At 35.7% G+C, this 25,174-nt stretch overlaps 1 protein-coding gene across 3 annotated transcripts in view; it reads right to left on the bottom strand.

Moving 5' to 3' along the window:
• Positions 1–25,174, bottom strand: part of MARCHF1 (membrane associated ring-CH-type finger 1) — a 256,852-nt gene that overhangs the window by 86,543 nt on the left and 145,135 nt on the right. For all 3 annotated transcript variants that reach the window (XM_049833781.1, XM_049833800.1, XM_049833791.1), the window contains one exon: positions 15,507–15,646. In XM_049833781.1, coding sequence (XP_049689738.1) covers positions 15,507–15,608 — 102 coding nt within the window. In that variant the 5' untranslated portion in view covers positions 15,609–15,646. The remainder of the gene's footprint in view (positions 1–15,506; positions 15,647–25,174) is intronic.

Here is a 25,174-nt window from a genome sequence, read left to right as displayed (position 1 = left end):
ATGACTAAAATTTTTGAAAAGCAAAAGAGGCTCTTTGCTTGTAGCGATTTTTATTTTTTTTTTAATTAAAGTACATTCTGGGCCCAAATATACTTTTGTTATGCAGACAATTTGACAGTTGCTTCTGAATGCACTGATACATAAATAGGCACAAACAGATCCCATTCTGACTGGCCTTTATGTAGTTAATTACATCCCCAAAATAAACTAAGTACATAGATAACCAAAGCATATTGAATTTTCTCATGTACAAAAATAAATTGCTTTCAATTATTTTTTTTATCTGCATGAAACCAATTGCTTTACTAAACGCTTTGAATTGAGAATACATATACAAAATTACTAAGCTAATTGCACATCTCACACATTTTCCATGGCAGGCACTGACTGACCAAAGCATTAACTCATATTACTGTAATCCACATTATTAAAAAAGTATCTCTTTGCAAATGGTCCTTCAAATGCTAAATACCTAGTAAAAAAAAAAAAAACAAAAATTATCTACACCTAACCTCTATCTTATTCATTAATTCCGAATAAATTGTGGGTGGCAGACAGGATCTTTGTGCCAGTTTAAATTCAGGGCAGTTTATTCATTACAGAATGCAGAAAGAGCCATACAATAGTCTCTCCCTCTGCAGCTCCACATAACTTGAAGCCATGGTATTTTCCACAGCTCAGTGACAGAAAGGACACTACGGAGCAGCAATGTGATGCTGCAGTGGTTTAAGAATGTAGTGCTCCACCTCATTTCCCCCTTCTAAAAAAACCCAACCAAAACCATCTGAACAAAGAAATGGAAGACAATAACATAAGTTCAGTTACTTGTGTCACAAAAGTGTATTTTTAAATAATGTAGAAATTCTTTCATATCTGAACTTGATAAGAAAGCTCCTCTAAAGATTTTTTTTTTTTAAAGAAAAACAGACCATAATTTCAAGACTGGTACTAGAGGTAGCATTTCTTGATTCAACCCTATGTGTAGACATGTATTACATGAAAGCTTTTTGTACTTGTTAAACAAAAAACTTTCAGGTTACTTGCAGCATTAAAGCAAAGTTTTACTGTTACACTTTGCAGAATTCTTTTGCCTTTTAATCACTTCTTCAGAGCCATGGGAAAAAGGCTTTCCAGGAAACACACTTACATTCATTATGTTATATTGTATATTCTCTATGTCTATGTTTAGAAAGAAAATATGATCAATGTTCAAGATCAAGCAGGAAAAATGAATGATCCTATGATTAAAGTGCAGAAATCAGAAGCAAGATGACTATTTGTGATTCCTGACAATGATGGTGCATGTAAAAACTCAAAGTTTCCTTAGACCAAACCTTCAAACCCAGGAGATTAATGATGGGTGTCTCCATTTTTTTTATGGTGTATTTTAAACATACTTCCATGCTAAAAGGGTAGGCACCCACAGAACACTTGAAAAAATGCATTTAGTTGGAAGTGTCAACATAGTGAATATTCAGCCTTGCAGATGCTATTGCCCATCAGCACTGCTCAATACATAAGCCAAGGTGAACTGTGAATATGGTATGATAAAAAAAAAATATTTGGAAGAAAATGAACATTTTCTTTGAGAACAAGTGAACTCATAGTTGTACAAGATACTAATCGAAGTGGAGTTGACATCTGTATTTATACAGAATTCACTTCTTTCCAATTTTTTTTAATCCATTCTCTTCCTCATTTCATTTTCTCTCCCTCTATGGAGAATTAAACATAATGAGAAAGAAAAAAAAAAAAAAAAAAAAAAAGAGTTCTGCCTGACTCATCCTCTCATTATTTCAAACAATTCCTGACAGTGTAGAACCTTGATTACTGCAAGATTTCTGTAATGGCAGATTTTCTGATGCTATCTCAGTTAGACCTTGCACCTAAAAAATCACACTTTGATATATCATCAAACTCTGAGATGTGTCACTTCGGATATTCTAAGCATATAATTTCAACTGGTTCCTCAGAGTCAGCCCATTTTTACTGAAATCCCAAAATAATGACTTAAAAGCAAATTTTAAGTATATAGTTTTGAAAACACCTCTTTTTGACTACAGAACAGGATTTTCAGGGAGAGGGAGCATCATTAGCCATTTAAAGTTACTGGGAAATTAGCACCTCTTTAAAAATGACATAATTATCTTGAACTGGCTGTCCACAAAAGAAGATCTTCAGGATTTTGTAATCTCAGTTTTAAATAAAATGGCCTTGACCCACAACAGCATAGAAACGGAAAGGAAATTGTACTTGGTCTGTATAAAATATTCAAACTATATCGTACTACTGTAGTTCAACAGGAATCATGATTGATGTTTTGACAATTTAGTAATTATCTATGCAGTTATAAAATCATTTAAATTAATTGAATTGCTCATTTTTCGGCATTTTGTTTTTGTCAGCTGTTATTAACATTTCATGAGCATTAATATTTATAGATTACAAAGATTACAAGAAGCAATTAGCACATTCTGAAATAATATCACTCAGAGAAAACAAACATCAAACATGATTAAATAACCTCAGGTTTCCATAATAAAAAAATAAATTCAATTATTTCAGCATCAGGAAATATTGTAGTCTAATTTAGTGTCACTTACCAAGAAGAGTATATGCCTGAATCTGAATAGGTAAAATTATATTTCCCCACTAAACATGAAGACTGAGTATACGGGTTTGATGCACCACAGTTCCAGATTACCAACAGAGCACTTTGAGAGCCCTTGGAAGCATCTGTACTGCCTCTGTGGTCTTCATCTGCAGTGAGTTTGAGTCCACTGGACGGACCGACATCAACATGCCTCTTGGTTCAATGATCTCATTACTATAAATTTCCCTGTGCAAATTTATTCTGCCTACCCCCAAACTTAAACTAGGCAGAGCCTGTACTCAACAGCTTCTCTGTGAAATACAGGGAGCAGTAAATCTGCAGCTACTTCAGGTTTGGAGATTTTTCTTTTGTTTGTTTTGGGGGCTGTCTTTGTCTAGGGAAACCACAAGTTCAAATTGATGGCCTAATCAGTAAGTGAGCTTTTTCTACAATCACTTTTTCTTCCACAATACACATTTCCCTCTTACTTACACATTTCCCTTATGCATTTCTTCCACTGGTTATACTGAAAATGCCAATTATGGACTTACTGACAGTAAAGATAGCCCCACAACAGAGTACTGATTCTTGCGTGGGACCTCAAGACACTGTGACAAGCAAAATTATACCCAGGAAGAGTAAAATGGGATTGCATTGAATTAATACAATCTTCTATACTACAGTCTTCTATGTCCTCCTTTTTTTTTCCCCCAGTATTTGTTCCCTCATTGTTTTTGACCTCTTTTTTTCTTTTTTTTTTTTTTTTTTTAACATGGAAAGCAAAGGGGGCAAAAGTGCTATAAGCTACCTGATTAATTTCTATGGAAGGAATACAAGTTATTATAGAAATTACATAATCAGTCATTTTTAGTTCAAATGTCTTATAGCTAACTACGTTTTCAAAGAAGAATTTTTAATGTGGTTCTTTCATTCACATTTTAGAATCCTAATCTTAAAACAAACAAAACCAAAGTCTTTCCAGGACTACATTAGTATCTTAGCAAATATTAAAGGAGAAGAATAGCTCAAACTGACAGCAAATTTAATTGTTGTGGGAAACTTTCCATTTCAGCAGTGTTGGGTTTATGTTTGGACTTGATGATCTTAAAGGTCTTTTCCAACTTAAATGATTCTAAATGAAAAAAACCAAAACATCCATGTAAGACAAAAATCTTTCTTCTCTCTCATACCAACAAAAAAGTGCCGTATTCCAATTTAGTAATAAAACTCAAAATACATTTAATATGACCTTTACATATTACTAGAACAAGGCACTTACAGCCAGAAAAATAACAATGTAGACTATACACGTGAGCATACCTCCATGCAACTTAAAACATAATTCTTGTACATGAAATAAATACCATATTAAAGCTAAGAATAACACGTCTCAAAATTTAAGTGCATTATTTCTGCATAAATAGAAAATAAATTGAAAACAAGACCTCCTCTTTGTAATATTGAAACATCTATGAATCAATTTTTGTAATACTTTTCCCCTTTTTCTGTCAGATCATGATTATGCTATATGTCATAAAATTCTGTTTCTCCAAAACAACAGAAAAGAGAAGAAAAGTCACAGAAAAAGAGATACTATTTTTCTCCCTCATCTATCATGAAGGAGAACCGGTGTTTAACTTTTGGGTATAAAAATGCTAAAAGCATAGCTACATTTGGTGCCTCTTTTCTTAACGTAAGGTAGGCCAAACATAAGATCCTATTTATAATACCTTATGAAAAGCAATAACTCAGTTATATAAATTACAATCTACATAGTTAACAAGTAAATATTGTCAGGGTCAGCGCAGACTGAAAAAAAGAGAAAAATTTGAAATATGAGGCACAGAAATAGAAAGCTTCACCGCAAAACAGATCTTTACAAAGGATGAAATCTAAACACTTCTATTTAAACTATGCTTAATGATTAGACAAATCATAGTCAGTCAACTGATCTAGTACAGAAGTTGTACCTTTCACACCAATGATTTTATAAAAGGCTTACCAGGGCAAGAAAAGCTAGGATGTATTTTTTTTAGAAATAGGAAAAAACCTACATGCATAGAAAACCAGAGACAGGGGAAAAAAACTAATACAAATATCATGTGCAAATGTTCCCATTCCAAATTTCAAGAATACAGACAAGGGTTTCTTGTAATCTTCAACACAAAATCATACTTCAGCCTAAGACATTTCATTGCCAAGAATACATTCTTCACCTTCAGCCTAAATTTCCTTTCTTAATCTCATCCTATGACACCCACCTCATCTTTTATGAAAGGGCAAGGGGGAGGGAATAAAAGATTAACCCCAGATGTAATTAGCCTAACAAGGTCAGAGGCAGTTGTCTTTTACAGTCAACAGAAGCGATATAGTCAGCATCCACATATGGCCATCTTCGACCACGTACCTATTTTTAATTAAATTGACAGGAGTGGCATTTCCAAGACCAAGATTTGAACTAACACCTCTGAAACTGCAGCAGGGTACCTGGTTCATGCTGCTATTTCCATCTCCTGTGCAATGAACACTACACCTCAGCCTATCTGTTGATTCATCTCTAGAAAGCCACTAGGTCTTCTGCCATATTTTCTCCTCCTCCTTTGTATTAAATATCCAAATGTATTTAATCTTTCCCTATCAACCAGGATAGGTCTAACACCTTTGTCTCTACAGGACTTAAGCACCTTACAAGTGACCAAATAAGGGAAATTTTATCCTGAGTCTTATCATTAGTTCACGTTGTGATTTCAGCCTCATTAAAGTAGAAGTGACTTTCACGAAGTTACACGGAAGTTACATGCAACCAAGTCAGCGCTTTAACCTACACAATAATTATCATCTTTTTTCTGCTTCAGATCATCACTTTGGCACTTTCTGTTGCTGCTGTTTGTTGTAAAGGGGACACCACAACTGCAGTTGCAATAGCAAGTATTCAGTGATACTGCCAACTGGAAAACAGAGCGATAACATTAGATTTCAGAATCTTCCCATAGAGTACTTTTGGAAGAATCCGCTTATAAAGTTTATCTTTTATTTGAAGATCTCATTTCTCCCCAGACCCTCTCCTGGCTCAGTGCTCCATCAAAAACTTATAAAAAGGGAAACTCCTATGTGCTGCAGATTTCAAGAGGCCCTAATTAATCTTCTGTGCTACAGTATGTCTCTGTTCGATAAAAGGAAGAACCAGAGAGAACTGCAATGAGGACTCAAACTATCTCTCTACAAGCTAGGTGCTCCCAAGACAGTCCTGATAAATGCAGACTCATTATGCTCCAGGAAAACGAGCCCACAGGTTGGGTGGAACACGTGCTGAATGTGGGCTGAAATGCCTCCACAACACATCGACATGCCATCGCATCAGAAGAACAGCTAGCTGCAGAGATGTGGTGCACTGCCTAGCTTCCTGTGCCACAAACCCAACACCAAATCTTTTTAAGCATTGGGAAGACTCTTACTGAGGACAGCGTAGCAGAAAAATACATTAAGGATGTATCTAGGGAGCCATATAGCTCCCTACAGTTTACTATTTTCGTCTTCTTCCACCCCTGTCTGTAGCAAAACTTCTGTACTAATATGAATGCATGAAATGGCTTCTATGCATGCACGTACAACTCCATTTTCCTCTTAAGAATATTTCTGAGTGTATTCTGCAGTAATAATTACTTTGTAAACCACGTAACAGTGAGAATGAATTCTGTTGCAGAAACCCCAGAAACTTATGTGATTAGGTGCAATTTGAATGAATGAGCAGGGTTGAAATAAATATTTTCATATATGTATATATATAAAAGGGAAATCCTGATTCTTACCCTTTTCTATCCATGCTCTCAACTGCTGCTGCACAAAGTTACATGCACATACATCACTCTAAGCATGCAATGGTATCAGTATAGATTCTTCAAGCAAATTACGCATACACATTTCTGTTTACGGAACTGAGCTGCACAGACCGCAGTAGTCAGCACAGTATAGAGCTTATCCTAAAACTGTTTCTGGATCTTGTAATTCAAGTAATATTGGACTGCAGAATACCATGCAAAAACTTTGGATCCTCAGGAATGGGAGTACTATATAAACTTGCAATTTAACTTCAACGTTTAGTATTACCATGAAATTTTTTACAAGATAAAGTTGCAGAATCATCTTCTACCACTACTTTTTTCTTTTTTTTTTTTTTTTTCATTTTTTTTAACATGATGAGCTTTCATAACTTTCCTTGCTGGTATTACTCTGGCAATAAATGAATGAGTAGAGAGATTTCTTTGATGCTTCCTGCCATCTTGGCTTCCCCATTACAGTGTAGGTGTTCAGTTAATGACGGGACTGAAGGCTTTGCTGAGCTAAAACGAGAATAACCAATTTCACCTTATAAAAAAATTAGGTTAATTACTTGGCCCTGTCTGATTTTCTCATTTTCTAGAACTCATTTTCCAGTTAGAAACTGAATGGTGTTCTAGTAATCCCCTCTTTGTTTCATTATCTATAACCCTACATCATATAACCTGGAGCTTTACACACTTCAAACTAAATCTAAGATTTTTATGGATGTATTACAAATAGCTAGAAAAATAATTCTTGAGCTTTCCATCAAAAGTTATGTGAAGAAGTCTAATGCATCAGGACATAACTCTTCCCTCCAAAACTAAAAAAAGTTAATATTTTTTCCTAAGTGAAACAGACTAATGGGACAGCTTCAACTATACAAAAAACAGAAACAAGTTATGAATAATTTATATGAAATAGATTTGAACCAATCTTGTGAACACATGTTGCTATGAGAAACAAAGTGCATGAAAGATGTTTTGGGGAAAGAATAAAGGGTTTAATGCAATCTATTTGAACAGTTACACAGATATTTAACAAATATTTATTGTCAATTTCTCTTATAGTAATTTGATCTACAGAAAATGATTTCTTGCAAATTCCACTGATAAAAGTATCTGGAAATGTGGACACCTAACACCTAGAAAACATAAATACCATGTAAGTTGTAAAGCTAAATAAAACATTACTTTTTAAAATAATAGTAGTAGTAGTAATAATAATAAAAAAATAATAAATTTACTCACACTGAAGCCAGCATTGAGGTAAGCTTTATTTTTTTTTCTCCATTATTTACGTTATTGTTGCTTCTACAAATGCAAAGTAATAGTAATTTTCTGTGTGGCCTCTATTTTTGGTCAGGAAATACATCATCCTTTTCACAAGTGAAATGAAAACGATTTAAGCGAGGATTGTTACTTTGAGCCCATCAGGGGAGAAGCCAAACTGAAATCAATGGTCAAATAAGCAAAAATTTCACCACATCTGCCCTGTTCTTAAATTATTAAATGACACTGGTATGCACCGAGAAAGAAACTGAGCACTGGGGGGAGACTTACTCAAAAGCTTTGGCCTACATCTGCCCTGCTCTAATGGTTTACGTATGCACAGAAAAGAAACACAAATGAACTCATAACAACTTTACATCCTTGTAACACATTTGTGGTGAGAAGCCAGAAGGTGATGGTAACGCAGGTAACAACTGCTAATTGGCTTTTAATATAAGGAAAATCAATAAGATTGGCCTGGGGTGGCACGGCTACTGAGGCCACTGACAGCTTAGGCTGATCCTGTAAATTGGAAAGCAATAAATAGTTAAAACAATTGCCCTGCGGGAAAGCATGCAGCATCGTGCAGAAGGATGAGCCCAATGTGGAACATCTACATCGCCAAGAAAAGTCTCTGTAGCTTAACATTAACAGATACTATGGGATTTACTAAACAAAACGCTAAAAAGTAACCTGCTGTAAAATGCTAAAAATGAACATGCATCTAATTAAATTTCTTCTCAAAATGCCTTAGAGCATCTGAGGAAAGAAAAACAGATGAGGTGAATCAAAAAGTACAGTGAACAATGGCAACACGAATTTTAGCCCAAGAATATCAGAACAAATGCTGGCTTTAACCGAAATGCTGCAGAAGTTTCATAATGTCCATGAGAAGTAAACAGAAAAACCCAGTCACTTAGCACAGAACTTCTCAGCATCAGAAGAACAGAGGGAATGAGCCCAAATGAGATATGCAGCACCAGAGAACATGAGCTATTTAGGACCCTCCTCTCCCCCCCAAAACTTATTCAGACCTCATATATTATTCCATAAGCTACCTGACACAGAGCCAGGAGCAGTACGCCTGAACCACAAAATGTTATATTCTCAGCAGTTTCTGTTTCAATGTGTCATTAAACGTGCTGCACCCAGCTGTATTTTTATTCTTCTAGAAGTAGGGACTAAGAGAAGGTTTAAACAGCATAAAATTTATTATACTGGGTGAATAATTCTGCCTCTCTTGAAATTACATTTCTCTGTAGGAATCTCTCTCTTCCACAGTTTGATTCACATATACACACCGTTTGGCTACTATATTAAAGTTACTACTAGATTTCCAAAAGCAGTGTCTATAGAGAGTTTTGTAGGTATAGTATTGTGGATTTCCTAGGCGGTTCTGCAGCCTAATTAACAGAAACTACTTAATAGTTATGCAAATAAGAGGAAACCAAGTCCTTATTTTTAGATAATTACTCTTTTCTCACATCTGGTTTCCGAGTATTAAACTACACAATTTTCTTACAAGAAATGAAAATACAGATCTTAAACATCCCCTCAACCCCTGTCAGATTAACAATAAGAGGTTTGCACTGTTAAGGGAAACCTAGATGGATCCTATTCACAGGATTTTCAGCAAGGAATTACACTCCCTTGATGAAAAACAGGCAGCCAAACACTTCAAAGCTCTGATCAAGAGATCTTTCTTGTTGCAGAATTAAATTTTGGTTTTAGATAAAGACCACAGAATCATGGAATGGTCTGGGTTGGATGGGACCTTTAAAGATCACCTAGTGATAAATCATTCCTATACTATTCAGAACTGTCAATTAGTCAGCAGAACTTACAGCTAAGCCCCAGCTTCTCACTTTATCATCACTGGAGGAAAACCTGTACTGGTTTTGGCTGGGATAGAGTTAAATTTCTTCATAGTAGCTGATATGGGGCCATGTTCTGGATTTGTGCTGAAAACAGTGTTGATGACACAGGGATGTGTTCGTTACCGCTGAGCAGTGCTTACCCGGAGCCGAGGCCTTTTCTGCTTCTCCCCCCACCCCACCAGCGAGGAGGCTGGGGGGGCACAAGAAGTTGGGAGGGGACACAGCTGGGACAGCTGACCCCCACTGACCCAAGGGATGTCCCAGACCATACGGCGTCATGCTCAGCAGATAAAGCTGGGGGAAGAAGGAGGAAGGGGGGGATGTTCAGAGTGATGGTGTTTGTCTTCCCAAGTCACCGTTACGCGTGATGGATCCCTGCTTTCCTGGAGATGGCTGAACACCTGCCTGCCCATGGGAAGTGGTGAAGGAATTCCTTGTTTTGCTTTCTTGTGTGCACAGCTTTTGCTTTCCCCATTAAACTGTCTTTATCTCAGCCCAGGAGTTTTCTCACTTTCCCCCTCTGCTCTTCTCCCCCATCCCACTGAGGGGGAGTAAGTGAGCAGCTGCGTGGGGCTGAGCTGCCCGCCACGTTTAAACCACAGCAAAACCACTTTCCATTGTTTATTTAATTATATTTTGGAATGACCATTGACTACTATTAAGTTGCTCAGTCAACATCTGTAGATCAGAAGCAGAAACCTGGGATCTGCCTATGTCAAACATAATTCATAAACATATTTTACTTTCTCTTGGAGAAGCAGATGGTATCATTTGCTTGCACATAAAAATCCTTCCTTAGAGTTAAATTGGATGCTTGAGCATTTGCTTAGACTTCTAAATTTCATTTGCATATACAAACATAAATTATCTAGTTAATGACTATACTTCCACATATATTCATCCATAATTCTAGTGGGGAATACAACAGGGAAAAGTAGGATGCACTAATGACTACAATTCAGCATTAAGTATGTGCTCATGTCCCATTAGCTTCATGTGTTTAACATGATGTACTGAAACAAAGACCAGCCCATACCCTGTGCAGAACAGGCTGTACGTAACTACTAAGAACATAGATTGTGATAATGCTCAAGTTCTGCATTAGGAGCCCAAGAAACACTAGACACTGAGGAAAGATAGGCAGACACAGAACTGCTTGTAGTCAAATTGCTTAATCAATGTTAATACATATTTATGTATTCCCATCAAAATCATTTGAACTAACCATACATACATATGCTTACAGAATCACAGTATAAATAGATACTGTCAGTACCGAGACAAGTGACTCATGAAGAAATAATTTAAAATTGTACGTTTTCAGTTATAACCATTATCCTTTCAAAAGACAAAAAACTGCAAATACTATTGCATAGAATTATGAGCTTTCAAGATCTGGATTCTTTTCAATTAAGGAATAAAACATTACTATTCTTTCCACAACTCTAGCAAAAATAAGCAAAAGAGAAAAATGAAAAAGATAAGAATTTGCAGTTAAGAAAAAAAAAAAACCTGTAGAGAATAATCTGAACATCTTCAGATTTGTCTGAATGAATATCTACTTCAGAAGAGATAAATAAAGTAGATGAAGCGTACATGAAGTAGAAAAGCAAAGAAACATTCTAAAAAGTAATGAAAAAAGTAAGAATGTCCTGGTTTCAGCTGGGATAGAGTTAATTGTCTTCCCAGTAGCTGGTACAGTGCTATGTTTTTGGGTTCAGTATGAGAAGAATGTTGATAACACACTGATGTTTACAGTTGTTGTTAGGTAATGTTTAGTCTAAAGTCAAGGATTCTTCAGCTTCTGATGCCCAGCCAGTGAGAAAGCTGGAGGGGCACAAGAAGTTGGCACAGGACACAGCCAGGGCACCTGACCCAAAGTGGCCAACGGTGTATTCCATACCATGGGACGTCACATCCAGTATATAAACTGGGGGGAGTTGGGCAGGGAAGGAGGATCGCTGCTCAGGAACTGACTGGGCATCAGTTGGTGAGTGGTGAGCAATTGCATTGGGCATCACTTGTTGTGTATATTCCAATCATTTTATTACTATTATTGTCATTTTATTATTATCATTATTCTTTTCTTCCTTTCTATTTCATTAAACTGTTCTTATCTCACCCACAAGTTTTACTTTTTTTCTTTCTGATTCTCTCCCCCATCCCACTGGGTGGGGGGGAAATGAGTGAGCAGCCCGCTGCACGGTGCTAAGTTGTTGGCTGGGGTTAAACCACAACAAAGAATTACCAGGAAAACAAGCCCCCCAACCACACAACAGAATCAAACTTCCCAAAGAGAAAGTTAAATAGGAAAAGGTCTTCTTGCTAAACAAATATAAAGAACAGTGAATGGAAAAGAATAGAGGAGCAATAATAATTTGAATTGACACAGTCTTCAGGTACTGATCAAAACTGAACACAGTCTAGAGGTTTGGTCTCAAAACTAAAGTAATAGTTAGCTACAAAAAAATATATCGATAAAGTGATTCTAAATCTGTACAGTATGATAAATTTGTTACTGGATAGGGAATAATTAGTGTCACAATTCTTAAGAACAGAAAGCTTGATCTGGATTACTGTGTACAACTGGTCACTTGTATTCAAACTGGAGCAGGAATAGACAAGACCTTTTTAAGATACTCGTGGGAACATGGAAACTATTACGAAAAGGGAAAGTAAAATGAAAAGTTGTATTACAGGTCTCTCAAAACAAATCTTATGATGAAGATTAGGAAGGATGAACTTTTAAAGTTTAGAAACAACGTATACGGGACAAACAAACACAAACTGATAAATTCAGCTTGAAAAACATGATTTCTAGCTATCAGAGAAGCAAAGTCAATTCCAGCTTTATGTTCTACTACACCAAGTTAATGGACTATATGAAATTGTTTTGAGTATGAAAAAAAATGAGGTCTACTCCATATGAATCTAAAATTATCAATACAAACCCCCAAATCCAACAAATTGTAATGTTAAACAGTATTTTTTGAGAAGTTACGCTGCCTTTGATTATAGAATGAGTCAACATTTTTGAGGTATGCTCAGAACCAAGAAGGTAGAGTTCCACCTAAAATTGAAGACAAAGGCTTTAATCTTCAAATAAAGTAGACTAAGGTGATAAAGGCTGGGGATAATGTTATAATTAAGTTGAAAATAATAATGGAAAAATGTTTCCAAGAATATTTAGTTGAGTTTTGCTGAAATATTTCAGAATTTATTTGATTTGGATGAAGCTAGAACATCTTAACATCAAATTAAATGAAATGGTATAACTGATTTTATTAAACTCTTTAAATTTATTTCAGCATTTTCACGAGCTAATTTCTATTTTTTTTCTGCACTGGTGTTCATTATTCCATTTGCTTGCTTAATGAAAAAACCAAATTGTTAATGATCAGAACCTGCTTCCTACTCACTCCACAAGCCTCCTTCTTTCTTTCACTAAGAAAGAAAAATATTTCAATTCATAAAAATTAATACAACGTACTTGCAATTTTCAGAGCATTCTCCTTTGGGAAAGTGGCATTGTGAAATTACCACTTTGGGGATTTATTTTTAAAGGGAAAGGAAAGTTTCTTTTGAAAAGCTTTAGCTGAAGTTCTGAAATACAGAAGACATTCTGCTGAATCAGAAATGCACACAAAAGGCATACAGCAGAGATGGAAAAAAAGATGCAGTGTACATTCCATTTTGCTTCTCACCAAACCCAGACCTGCCACCTACACTCTAAGGAAGCAAAGAGCTGTGTCTTCCTACCATAACTGTGCTCACAAAGCAGACCAAATAAACCCCTACTATGGGAACCAGGTCCACAGAGGAACTGCAATCCACTAAAAAATGAAGGTTAATTCAAAAAGAAGGGACTTGTACACTTACAAAAAATAATTTATTATAGTCTTTACTTTCTGCTGTTTCGTTATTTTTCATTTTCCAGTGCTAAAGTCTGTATCGTTACTCAAAACCAGATGAAAAATTTTTCAACATTGAAAGGCTAAGACTACTAAGGAAAATCAAAACTGATTTGAAACGAGACTTCAGTTTAAAACTGTTCATAAGGAAAATAAGGATTTTCAGCCTAAAGCCCACAAGTTGGAAAGACACTGCCAGCAAAAGCTTATATTGAATGTCATTTACTTCAGAAGTGAGGGGTAGAAAGAATAATGGTTGAGAGAGCAGGAAGCAGAGAAATTGAAAAGGAAAGCTTGACAGGCTTCAAGTGATATTATTGTTTTATTTGCTGTTGTGAGAATTATTATTCGTAGCAAATTATGACACTAAAGGACACACATTATCTTCCCCAGCTGTTTATATCTCTGGCTTTCTTACACTCTTCATCAACTAAGCAGCAGTCTATATAGTTTCACGCAAACTTATTTTTGAACTAGTTTGAATATTAATAAGGTTAAAACATGCTAACTCAACTGATTCAACTGTTATGAACTGTATTCCCAGTTCATAATTTCTAAATCCCATCTGGTAGATTAGAATGCTTACCTCTGGAATATCAAACTGAATTAAATGTTGACTAGCCGTCAAGCAAAAATCAAAATATGCAAATTTCCACATATCTAAATTCTTTAATAGCTACCACCTACTACTAGCAATACCTACACATTAATAGTAACTAAATAAAATTTAAAAATACAATAGTAATACTAATAGTAAATATGGGGATAATATACTTGAATTTTCTTCTTTCATGACTCACTGCTTTTTAATTTCCTTTTATTTCTCTGAAAGAAAAGAATTCCAGATAAAAGTGAGCTATAATAACAATAATAATCTAGGATATCAAGTAAACTATAAAATTTGCAACTTTTTGTGTTCTCTTCCTTAGCAGAAACTTACATTCTATATAATCTACCACTGAACAAAAGAATTTTACCACATTAAGTAGGAGCTTTTTTCCACCAGAACTTCAACAACTTTCAAACAGACCACTGCCTCTTCATTTATAACTCTCTTCACACTCTGTGGAATATCACATTTCATCAGTGGTTATAAACAATTATTCACCTTTCTGCTTAGATATCATCATGTTCATGTTTCAAAAACCGGAGGGCAGTACTTCCTGATACCTCATGCTTTTTCAGGTAGGAAAATGTTGTGCGTATTTTAAACTTAATACTGAAATTGGACCAGACATATTTAACTGTGTATGTTTCAAATAATCAGTTTTGCTATAGTCTGAAAATGTCAATACAGTTGAAGAAAAGTACACAGATAATTTTTGCTCTTACGTGCAGGGCAGTCTGAAGCTTTTACATTCAAGTATCAATTCTTACTCACCTGGGTAGGTCTACTGATGTAAATGGATTTATTTGAATGAGCAAAAAACTGCAGGATTAAAATTTTTGTCAGTGAGTCACTTTATTCAACTTCATACAATTCATGGTAACTCCACTATGTAAATTGTTGACTTTACATTGCCCAAACATCTACTATCAATAATTTTGCATGCAAAAACTCAACCATCTCTTGCAGCATCTTGTTAAAAATATGAAGATAATTTTAAATCCAGCTGTCTAACACAAATGCAGACATACTATACTTTGTTCCCATTACAGGCAGGAGCAAAGAGCAGACAAGGTACCTTTAAATAATGTCCAGCTATATTCATCAGGGACCAAATGCCATAACATTTATTAAGATCACAAAGAATGTAAGTAATCCATATTAGGACATTTCCTGCTTAAAGACTTTACCATTCACAAAACATCAATACTGATTTATAGATGTAGCATGCAAGTCAGAATGGACCATGCATAACATAAAAGATGAAAAAAAATAGCAAATGGAAAGAGTAAATAGCTTTAACGTCAAAGGGTTTCACACACTGAGGCAATCCAATCAATGGGAAACACTACATTTTTAAAAATAAATTTAACACCTCTGAAGTTCATCTGAGCATGCCACCATCATGAAATGCAACTTTTCACTCACCAAAGTAGAGTTATGTGAAGCATCACCTGAGACCTCGGGTGTTCTTGTGCTGTTTGGAAGTCTGTGAGGGTTACGAGCTATCGCTTGGCACCAGCCCAACATTTTCTCCTTCCACTTATCCCTTTTCAATTTCTGAAATTCTGAAAATAATTTAGATTCCCTGAAACATTGACACTTTGAATTTATTGTGTGCATGTCTCTGGATGCATGCCTTTAAAAACAGCTTTTTAAGTTATATCTAAACAAGCTAATAAACATATTTTTAAAACATGTTTATTATTTAAAGTACTCTGAAGGGTTACACCATGCAGGTTAGAAAAGAACTACGCACTTTCAGCATACCTTACATGCATTAATACTATTTCAGTGTCAGCAAATTCAGTGCCTTCTCTCCATGTTAAACCTTTCTCAAGTTGTCACTTTAATTACAAAAGTGTTATTTTAAAGGAATTTTATTACAAAATAACTGTGAGACTAGCACCATTCCTAAAACCATGTAACATTTGGAGGCAATACCCCACATTCCCTGAAACAACTAGAAATAGCCACAGAAAGCCGTAGCAGATATTAAATACAAATCAACAGTGTGAAAACACACGAACATGTATGTACTCATGTCCACACACACCAGAATACTTGGCTGGTCATGAAGTGTTACACTAGGATGTATTGTAAATAGCAAAAAGTAATGTACACACACAAGTAATAAATGCTACATGCCAACTGTAAGTCGCATGTAAACTTGGTTTTAGTTCGTAACAGTAGCAAAATACCTTTTAAGAAACACTAATACATTCTGGAAATACAGCACTAGTAAGATTTTTTTTTTTAAGTGTAAGAAACCTTCATAAGTATTTTTAAAATTTCACTGTCTACTTTTCCCAGTTGAAATAGGTAATGTAGGTATTCAGTGTAAAACCTTGCTAATTAATTACAGAAAATAACTTTGAGCAATTTTTTTTTTCCACAACAACTGAAGCAATTTACAGTCTGGTTGTTTATAGTATTTTTTAATTTAAAATGTGTTATTCTGTAACATCATGAAACAAAATAAAAAGATTAACCTGCCAGATTGAGTGCCTAGTACTCCAAATGAGGTTAGTACTAGACTGAATAGAACTGGAACATCCATACAATAATGCTAAAAACCTTACATGGTAAAGTAGCACCTATTTAATGTCACTGAATATTATGTACTTGTAAAGTAGGCTTATTTTTTCTGCAATACATCTCCACACAGTACACAGACATGCTTGTGCTTACAGCTGGCTTTCATCTTCCCAGGTTCTGATTCTGACAAACTACAGCCCCTTCTTGAAAAACTACAGCTCTACCGTTTCCATACTTACCATTAATAGATAATTTTCAAAGCACGAAATGCATGAAGCTGTATTTCTCCACACAACCCCACGGAACTGAGGAAGCGAGGAATAAGTGGAAACTAGCCTTAGCTTTATTGCACTGGAAATGACTAGATGAGTGAGTCTACAGGTGAACTGATTCTTATTCATCTTTCAGTCTCTTGAAATCTTAACATGAGATAAAAATATATGCCGGTAAAGCATTAGTAACATGAAGAGTGCCACACAGCCTGATGACTGTCTGCGGAGTCAAATCCATTTTTCCATTATAAAAGATTTCAGTTGTAGGCTTACAAGAACTCGGTCCTCCAGGGCATGAATACAACCCAGCAAAGGCTTCGCAATGAGAAATCCAGCTGAAGCACCAACTAAACTCATTGTCACCAACTTAGCAGCAGTTACGATTTTCACTGCATCAGAGCATCCACTGTCTTGCAAGCCCTACAAGACTGTTTATTTTCCTTAGTTTTGTGAATGTAGCTAGCAGAACTTTACATACCAAACTGGTTGTTTTTAAGAGTGAAGGAAGTACCAGTGAACAGTTTGTGCATTTAAGCAATCTGTACATAGATACAAAAAAATGAATCTGTGTTTTAAATGCTTTTCATTGTATAACCAACATATCATGAAGTACTTGTAAATAAAACTGGAGACTCAAAAAAAGTATAAGAAGGACAAGCATATGCAAATTTGCTCCTCTGCAACTTGGAGAGATAAGCACTTAATATAAAGACAAACAATCAGACTTTTTGTTCTTTCAAGCTTCTACTGTGAATTCTAGCTAAATTCTATATCGTGTGCTGAAATACTATTTACCAACTAAACAGGACTGAAACAACAGCAGACTCTGACTTCTAAGTAAACTAGTCCCCACCCCAGCTCCCCCTGCTTTTAAACAGGAGCACACAAAATCTTCTGGGAAAGATAGATGTCTTTCAAAACTATTCTGGTGCTTCTGGAATTTCCTGGTTTTCATTCAAAATTTCAAGCAGAGGGTATTTCAGTATTGTTTAGACTTTTCAAAATGAGACAAACCATTTCTTTCTGCTGCTCTGGAACCCGTCACGATGGTTCCTTGCATATTCTCTTGTAAGTGGAGTTTATGAGCAGAGGAGGGGAGTTGTATCAGGTATGACACTGGTCAACTCTATTAAACTGGGTGAAAAGGGATGAGCTGCTGCTGCTTTCTTTATGACTGCACTTGGGACTGGGCAAACAGGTACCGCTTGCTTTGGACCTAACAAGTGAAGCGTGTAGAAAAGACGTTGAGCGAATCTCTCATGCCACTTGAACCTTCATAGACAGAATAAAAGCTCTGGGGATTTGGTTCTCTAATTTCGTAAAATCAATCAGTAACTCCTTATTATAATGTTTTACTATGCACAGGAATTATGGGCAGATTTCATTTGTTATGATTGCTAAACTGCATTCTCCCATGATCGGTATATTATTGTGCATTTTTTGTGCAGATGCCTGGAAACTAGAGTTTAATGCTGGCTAGAGAAAAAAAAAAAAAAAATCCTTAAAAAAATTACACAAAACCCCACAAAATGCATATTTGGAATAAACATAATAGTTTTTTTTAAGTTTCCGCCAGAAGAATACTACATAAAGATTACAGCCCAGAGGAATGTATGTATAAATTTTTGGCTTGCTATGTCTGAAAAGATCCCAGACTTGACTGTTCCTCTGAAAGCACACCATAAACAAGGTGACTACACATTAAGCTGGTGCAGCTCACTGCTTGGGACCCCTTTACTGTTTTGGTTCTTCCCTGAAGAAAGACTATGAACTTGAAAAAAAAAAAAAAAAAAGGAGTAAAACTTTTAAGAATGTCTTCACTCTGATTCTAAAAGAATATTTCAATCATTATTTAAAAGATACTTCTCCCCATAATATCATTCAAATGGAAAATTTCCTGACCATTCTCCTAAGACTAAGAAGAATATCCAATCTTTCTACTACTAACCACACCCCACCCCACCCCCCCCCAACCTCCAACCTTTAAATGGTCACTCTGACACACTTCCTCCTCTAAACCGAATGCACACAAACGTGTTTTTGCAAAGGCAGTAAAATTAACCTAGTATATATTTATTCCTAGATACCCTAGGAATAAAACATATGGTTCCCAGGTTACTAGAGCTCTAAGGTCGGATTAAAGTCTGCTACACCTACTGAGAGCAGCTGCTCACATGAGTAGTTAGCTGAAGCTTCCTTTTGAACCATCACATTCTTGATCCCTTATGAGGAGGGAAAGCTTCAGATCTTCACTGAAGACCCTTTCTAATACTCTTTTACTTCTGATGGATTATTACCTTATCGTTATTTTAGGCTTGTATTTTTAATATAACTTCATGTGTCAGGCTACTTTGTTTCTGATTATATACCAAATTTTCAAGTAAACTTTTAGCAGAAACGAACCTATATTGCTGCATGTTTCAGCGTACAGTGAATTCTTCCAGAGATGTGTTTAGTGTAGAGAAGTAATGCAAATTCCACCATCTCTGGAGTCATGTACGCCTCACACTTGGGGTGGATAAAAGCCAATTCAGTCTGAGAATACAACGCTACACATCACATATAAGCATACAATGTGTAACACTACACAGTTTGAGGTTGATTACAGATGAAATTAAAAAATAACTTAGTCTACGGAATACTCTACAAAATGACTCTGCACAGCTGGATACTCCTGATACTTAGAACTGACAACCATAAACCCCAGGCAACAGCTGTAGTTCAGTATGATAAAGGTAACTAATTGAAGTCATTACAAGTTTCTACACAGTCGAGACAGGTCTAAAGTATTTTAACAATTTGCAGCACATCCTCTTTCATGTCAGCTGGCAAGAAGTCTAGGTTCTCAAAGTTTTAACAACCTTTTAAAAACATGTTAGTTTAGAGCTCCACAGTCTAAGCCATAGGTGTAATGAAGAGCGGATGCCCAAGATCAATGTGTGCCATCTACCTGTGGCAACAGCCCTCCAAGGATCTGCAAGGAGACCATTCCAAAGAGTGACACCACCATCACCTCTCAGTAAGTGGTCAATCAACCCTTTCTATACTGCCTGTACCTGTGAAGACAAGGAATTATCTGATTATAGCTACAGTCCTAGTCTGTTCCTCTTGGGGTGCAGTACCTCTTGGAACATTTGCAATTCTTCTTTTTTGCCCTGAGGAATCAAAATGATGACTACCACTGTACAGATCATAATTGAAAGGAGGACTTTGCACTTGCTCATACAACTGAAGAACCACCACCTCAAATAAACTGCCTGAAAAAAATAATCTTAATTAGTCCCCTCTAAATTTGTGTAAAAATAAAAGAATTACTTTATGCATACTTTTTCAGGGGAGACAATTTTTACTTATAATTTAGGCAAGCAAAGGGCCCTACAGAATTATAGATTCCAGTATATCTCACACAATGTTAATACTAAATAAATAGGGGTTTAGTTAAAAAAAAAAAATTAACTAAAAATTAGCCAGTTATAGGAAATAAAAGCATAACATCTCCAAAAAAGTCCATTAATTTAGTGAGAGAAAAGAATCAGTAAGCTTAATTCAGAAGCATAATTAGATTCAGGTAACAAAGGCCTCAACAAAGGCTGAATTAAGATGAAGTACATGAGAAAGTTATGTTTTTTCAGTCCTTACCAGGATCTAACAGCTACCATAGAACAGCAGGAAATGGAACACAAAACATACTGTTCTTTATCTAAGCTATGGTTTTGTTCTCTCTGTTCGAAGATTCCCAACAGCAATCAAAGTGATAGTCTTTGTCCAGCAACTAAACACGCTGCATGACTTGGCAGATCATCAAAATATTCCAGGAGTAGAGCTGCAGGAATACTGAAATGCAAATGGCCTTCAATTGCTGAGCTCTGGTAAGAGAAATATAGTCCCTGTTGTTCTCTGTGTATCTCTTGTCTGAGTCGTATCAAGCTGTGACTTCCAATCAATTATTCTAATTTGAATGCAAACATAAATTCATGGGCTGGATGCACCAGAAAGCTCTGATAGTTTGTGCTATCGTTGTGTCACAAGTGAGCCATAGGCTTTTCTCAACCAGCTAGCCAATATTACCCTATGACTGCTGTGTTTCACAAGGACAATTCAGTGTAGCCATAGCATAACGACTCTAAATTTGTGGGTTTACAAATAAGAAGCTCAATCTCAAGTCTGAAAATTGCATCTATGTTCAAAAAAACCCATCATATTAGAATATATGTGATTGTGCCTATGTGATTGTGCCAACAGCTGTAAAAACCAGTAAAATTTAGGTGTGGTTCTTTAAAGATGGGGGGGGAATTAGTTTCCACATACAAATATGATAGCTATCTGTAAAAACTTTTTTTTTTTTTAAATCAGAAGTGCTGAGTATCATCTGCCCCTCCAAACTGAGGAATAATTTTGTGAGTCTAGCATTTAATTAATATAACTTGCAATGTCAGTAGCTTGAAAGGCCGTCAAGCTAGTAAAATGTTATCTTCCTAACTGATACTTGCAGCAATTAGCTAAAATATATACCTAATGTGTTAGCCTCATTAAAAAAATGCAAAGATCAACAGAAAACAAGCACAGGTGCCCACAAATTACTCAGCTGACACCTAGAATAACAGTACCGCTCACGACTCTAACGATACCAGTTTTCTTGTAAAGCAACTGGCTATCCACAATCAAACACCTCTGCATTAAGTGGATATAAGAATCTGAATTCAAACATGTTCTCCTACTTATTAATGAGGGATTTCAGAAGAGCTTCTAGGGCACTACTTGAAGAATAAACCAAATTATGCACAAGTAAATGCATTTCCCCAGCCATAAAGACAAAACAGTTGTCATTTAACTTAGTTGTGCTTACCAAACGTGTCACTTCAGCAGCTCTTTAAAAATGCAATGATAGAATCAGCACCCCTCTTTAGAGTACTAGAAGATTTATTATAATCAAGTTTTCTAGAACTTGCTTCAATGTTTAAGCCTGCAAAGAGTCAACTACAGCATCTTCTTAAATTACTACCTATATTACCTGATCAATTTTCAGAGCCTATAAAGTGGCTGTTTTGATATTCCCATACCATATCATTATTTCCAACTAAAGACAACCTATGTTTTGTTCTTTTCTGTTACACCGCTGATATGTATTTTAATTTGTCCTTATCCCTTCAAGACTTTGATTTCTTTTTGCCATAACTAAGGATCCAAATTTCGCTCATTATTTAAAACAGTTTAATCATTGAAAATAAAACAATTTAAGATGACTGGTACAAAAATTATTGCAGGTAACATTCCTTTGTCTAACCACTCCATAACCACTCCACCCAAAGAGTGACAAGAAATCGTTAAAAGCTTTCATAGAAAATAGTCTTTTGGGTTACTAAAGATATAAAAATTGTGGGTATGTTTGTCTTTATCGTCACACTTTTTTTTTTTTTTTTTTCCCCAAATGAAAAGTATCTCTTGTGTAAAGCAGAAAGCAATTTTAAATCACTCAAAGCTCTTTAGAGAAACCATGACAGGTTCCCCCCCCCCCCCCCCCCCATGGTAAATTTTTAGCATTGTAATTCTACCTCTTTGCACTTGTGAAGGCTACAAGAAGAAAATGTTGAGAAATTAGAAAAAATGTATATTTATGGCTACTGATTTGATATTTAAAAAAAAAATAAAAATCTTTACACATGTAGATACTGCCAAATCTGTATTTGCCTATGCAGAGTTTAATTCTTTTTTTTTTCAAGCTATTTTAATAAGCAACCTCTATACCATCAAACACGACTTTGTTTTCTAAAAGGTTCTTGCTCTTAATATCACAGCTACTCTTCTTGGGAATGCTTTGCTCATCCAAGGTTAGATGTCTCCATTGAACTCTCCTCAGAGCTTTCAAAAGCAATGCAACAGTATGTGCTCCCGGCACATTCCTGCCTACAGGTGAGGGACAAAAAGGGTGCCTAATCCTTCCCTCAGGACCTCTCCATGTAAATTGCAGATGCATCAGAGTCCCAAGTAGAAAGGTGAATAGTCTTGAAACAAACATAGACTTGAGAACAGGAACAAAGTACATGTTTTTGCTTTGTGAGTTTGCATATATTTAACCATACACGATTGCCAAGCAGCTTAAACCAAAGCTTCGATCAATATTAAAGGCACGACTAGTTAGTGCACACGTTAAAACTACACTGAGCACTTGGCAGATGGAAATTTTTCAAGGAAGCTTATAGAAACAGCAGAAAGTGTAACATGCAAAAAATCCACAAGAAGGTAAAGCATTAACTAACTCAAAGTTATGCATGCAGTTACCCATGGGCATAAGGGCATAAGAAGCTAAAGTTAGTCTTTAACAGACTTTGTTCTGCATATGTAAAAGGAAAAGTCTTTATCGCAAAGCTTTTTCTCATTCTTATGTGGCTGACTTGGAGAAGAAGGGTATATTTATGGTGTAAGATATAACCCGCTTTGAATGACACAGAGCTCGCTATGGAAGTAAAATACAAAGACAGAAGTAGGGGTTTTTTAATCCAATAAAGGTTAGATGTCTGAAAGACATAATTTAACCACTAAACACCCCTGTTTCAAAGCATGGATAATTAATACTGAATTTAAATGAGTATTTAAGAACAGAGGGAAAATCCCATTAAAGTGCCAGAAGTACACACACCAAAGCGTGCTAAGACTATGCCTGGTCCAGCAGCAGAAGTATCGCCCCTTCATCAGAGAAGTATTTTTAACAGAAGTTCTTCTGTCAGGTACAACATTCTGAACAGTCATAAACCATACTCCTTTGACAACCCTAAACACAGAAACCTCATGCTTGTGACCTGTTCAGATACTGCTCCTGTGATAGGTCAGTCATATAGCACCTACACTAGATGATGGTCGTCACCACTGGAAAGAAAGGCATATCCTGCTGCTTAGATACTATCGCTCTCCATAATGCTATCTATAATGACTCTATTGCAGGACAGGCTATACCAGAAGGCCACCGCTACCTTGTCTTTGCTGGTCTCTTAAATTTTTCTTACCCAATTTCAGATAGTTTTCAGAATCTCTTCTAGGATGAGTAACACCAGAATGACAGCACCGTAATCACTGCACCCCAACTAAATCAACAGAAACACTTCTGTGAAATTCTCACCTGTTCCAGCAGGTTCATTTTGTATATCGAAACAAGATGAAACAAAACTTTACTTTTTTTAAGAAAAACTTGAGAATAATAATTAAGTCCATTACACCCAGCATGTGTTCTCTGCTGACTTTTTAAGAATGAGAATGTGGGTTTGTATTATTGTCGATTTTTTATTTTAATTCACAGTGCTTAAATAAGTGGTTAATGTAAAGTATGCTTCATTATTGTTTTTTACTCTTTGTGCTTTATTTCCCAAACAACCATAGTATAAAAGCATTACCATTAAAGTGATATTTCTTTCATATTATTTAGGTTTTTACATTTTGTCTCATTGTTTAAAAAGTCCTACAATAAATTACGTTCAGGCTTTATTTGAAACTATTTGAAGACACTCTTAAGAATCCCATTAATTTCAGTTTAGGGTGCCATACTGATATTTACCCAATCTTCTGGCACCTGTCCAGATTTATTATCTATTCAGCAAAGCACTTCTATTTATTTCACTAAGTTAACTAGAAGGGCTACATAATCCTTCAACTTTTTTCTTTCCCTACTCAATTTCTCCAAGTATTTCCTGATTTACTTTTTGACAGCAGCCAGTGACAAGAATAATTGCTTCCAGTAATTATGCCACCATAATTATTATTGTCTAATGAGAACCCCACTTAAATAAAATATTATTTCAGCTATTTGAGTCATACTTTTGTACCTATGCATTCACTTCTAAGGCCTACTTTTGTATTTGTTTCCTGGAAATTGCAGTCAAAACATTATCAGAGTAATATTATTCAAAAGTTTATTCACATAATTATTAGCTTTTAGGTTAACATATACTTATGTAAGGGACTAGTTATTTAAGCTGTTACCAGTAACTGCAGCACTAGGCCACTAGGCCAGTAATTATTTATAACTTAAATAACTGGAATCCGTTTATCCTGGAAAACCCTGAATAGGCCATCTGTCATGATTGCCTCCAAGCAGAGGTCAGATCTTAAGTCATGATTTTCATAACACATATCGGGAGGGGGGGCTATGAAAAAGGATTACTTGCAATAGTATATTTCAGTTAGTTTAGTGGTAATGACTTTTTCATGGGCTTATTTAATCTTTATTAATAAGGCATCCAAATTTTCTGCCTTCAGCAGATCTGTTACAAGTTTTCATCAAACATAATTTGGCTC

Source organism: Accipiter gentilis, chromosome 3, assembly GCF_929443795.1.
Source record: "Accipiter gentilis chromosome 3, bAccGen1.1, whole genome shotgun sequence".
Classification (NCBI taxonomy): domain Eukaryota; kingdom Metazoa; phylum Chordata; class Aves; order Accipitriformes; family Accipitridae; genus Astur; species Astur gentilis.
This window is presented reverse-complemented; position numbering and strand designations above follow the sequence as displayed.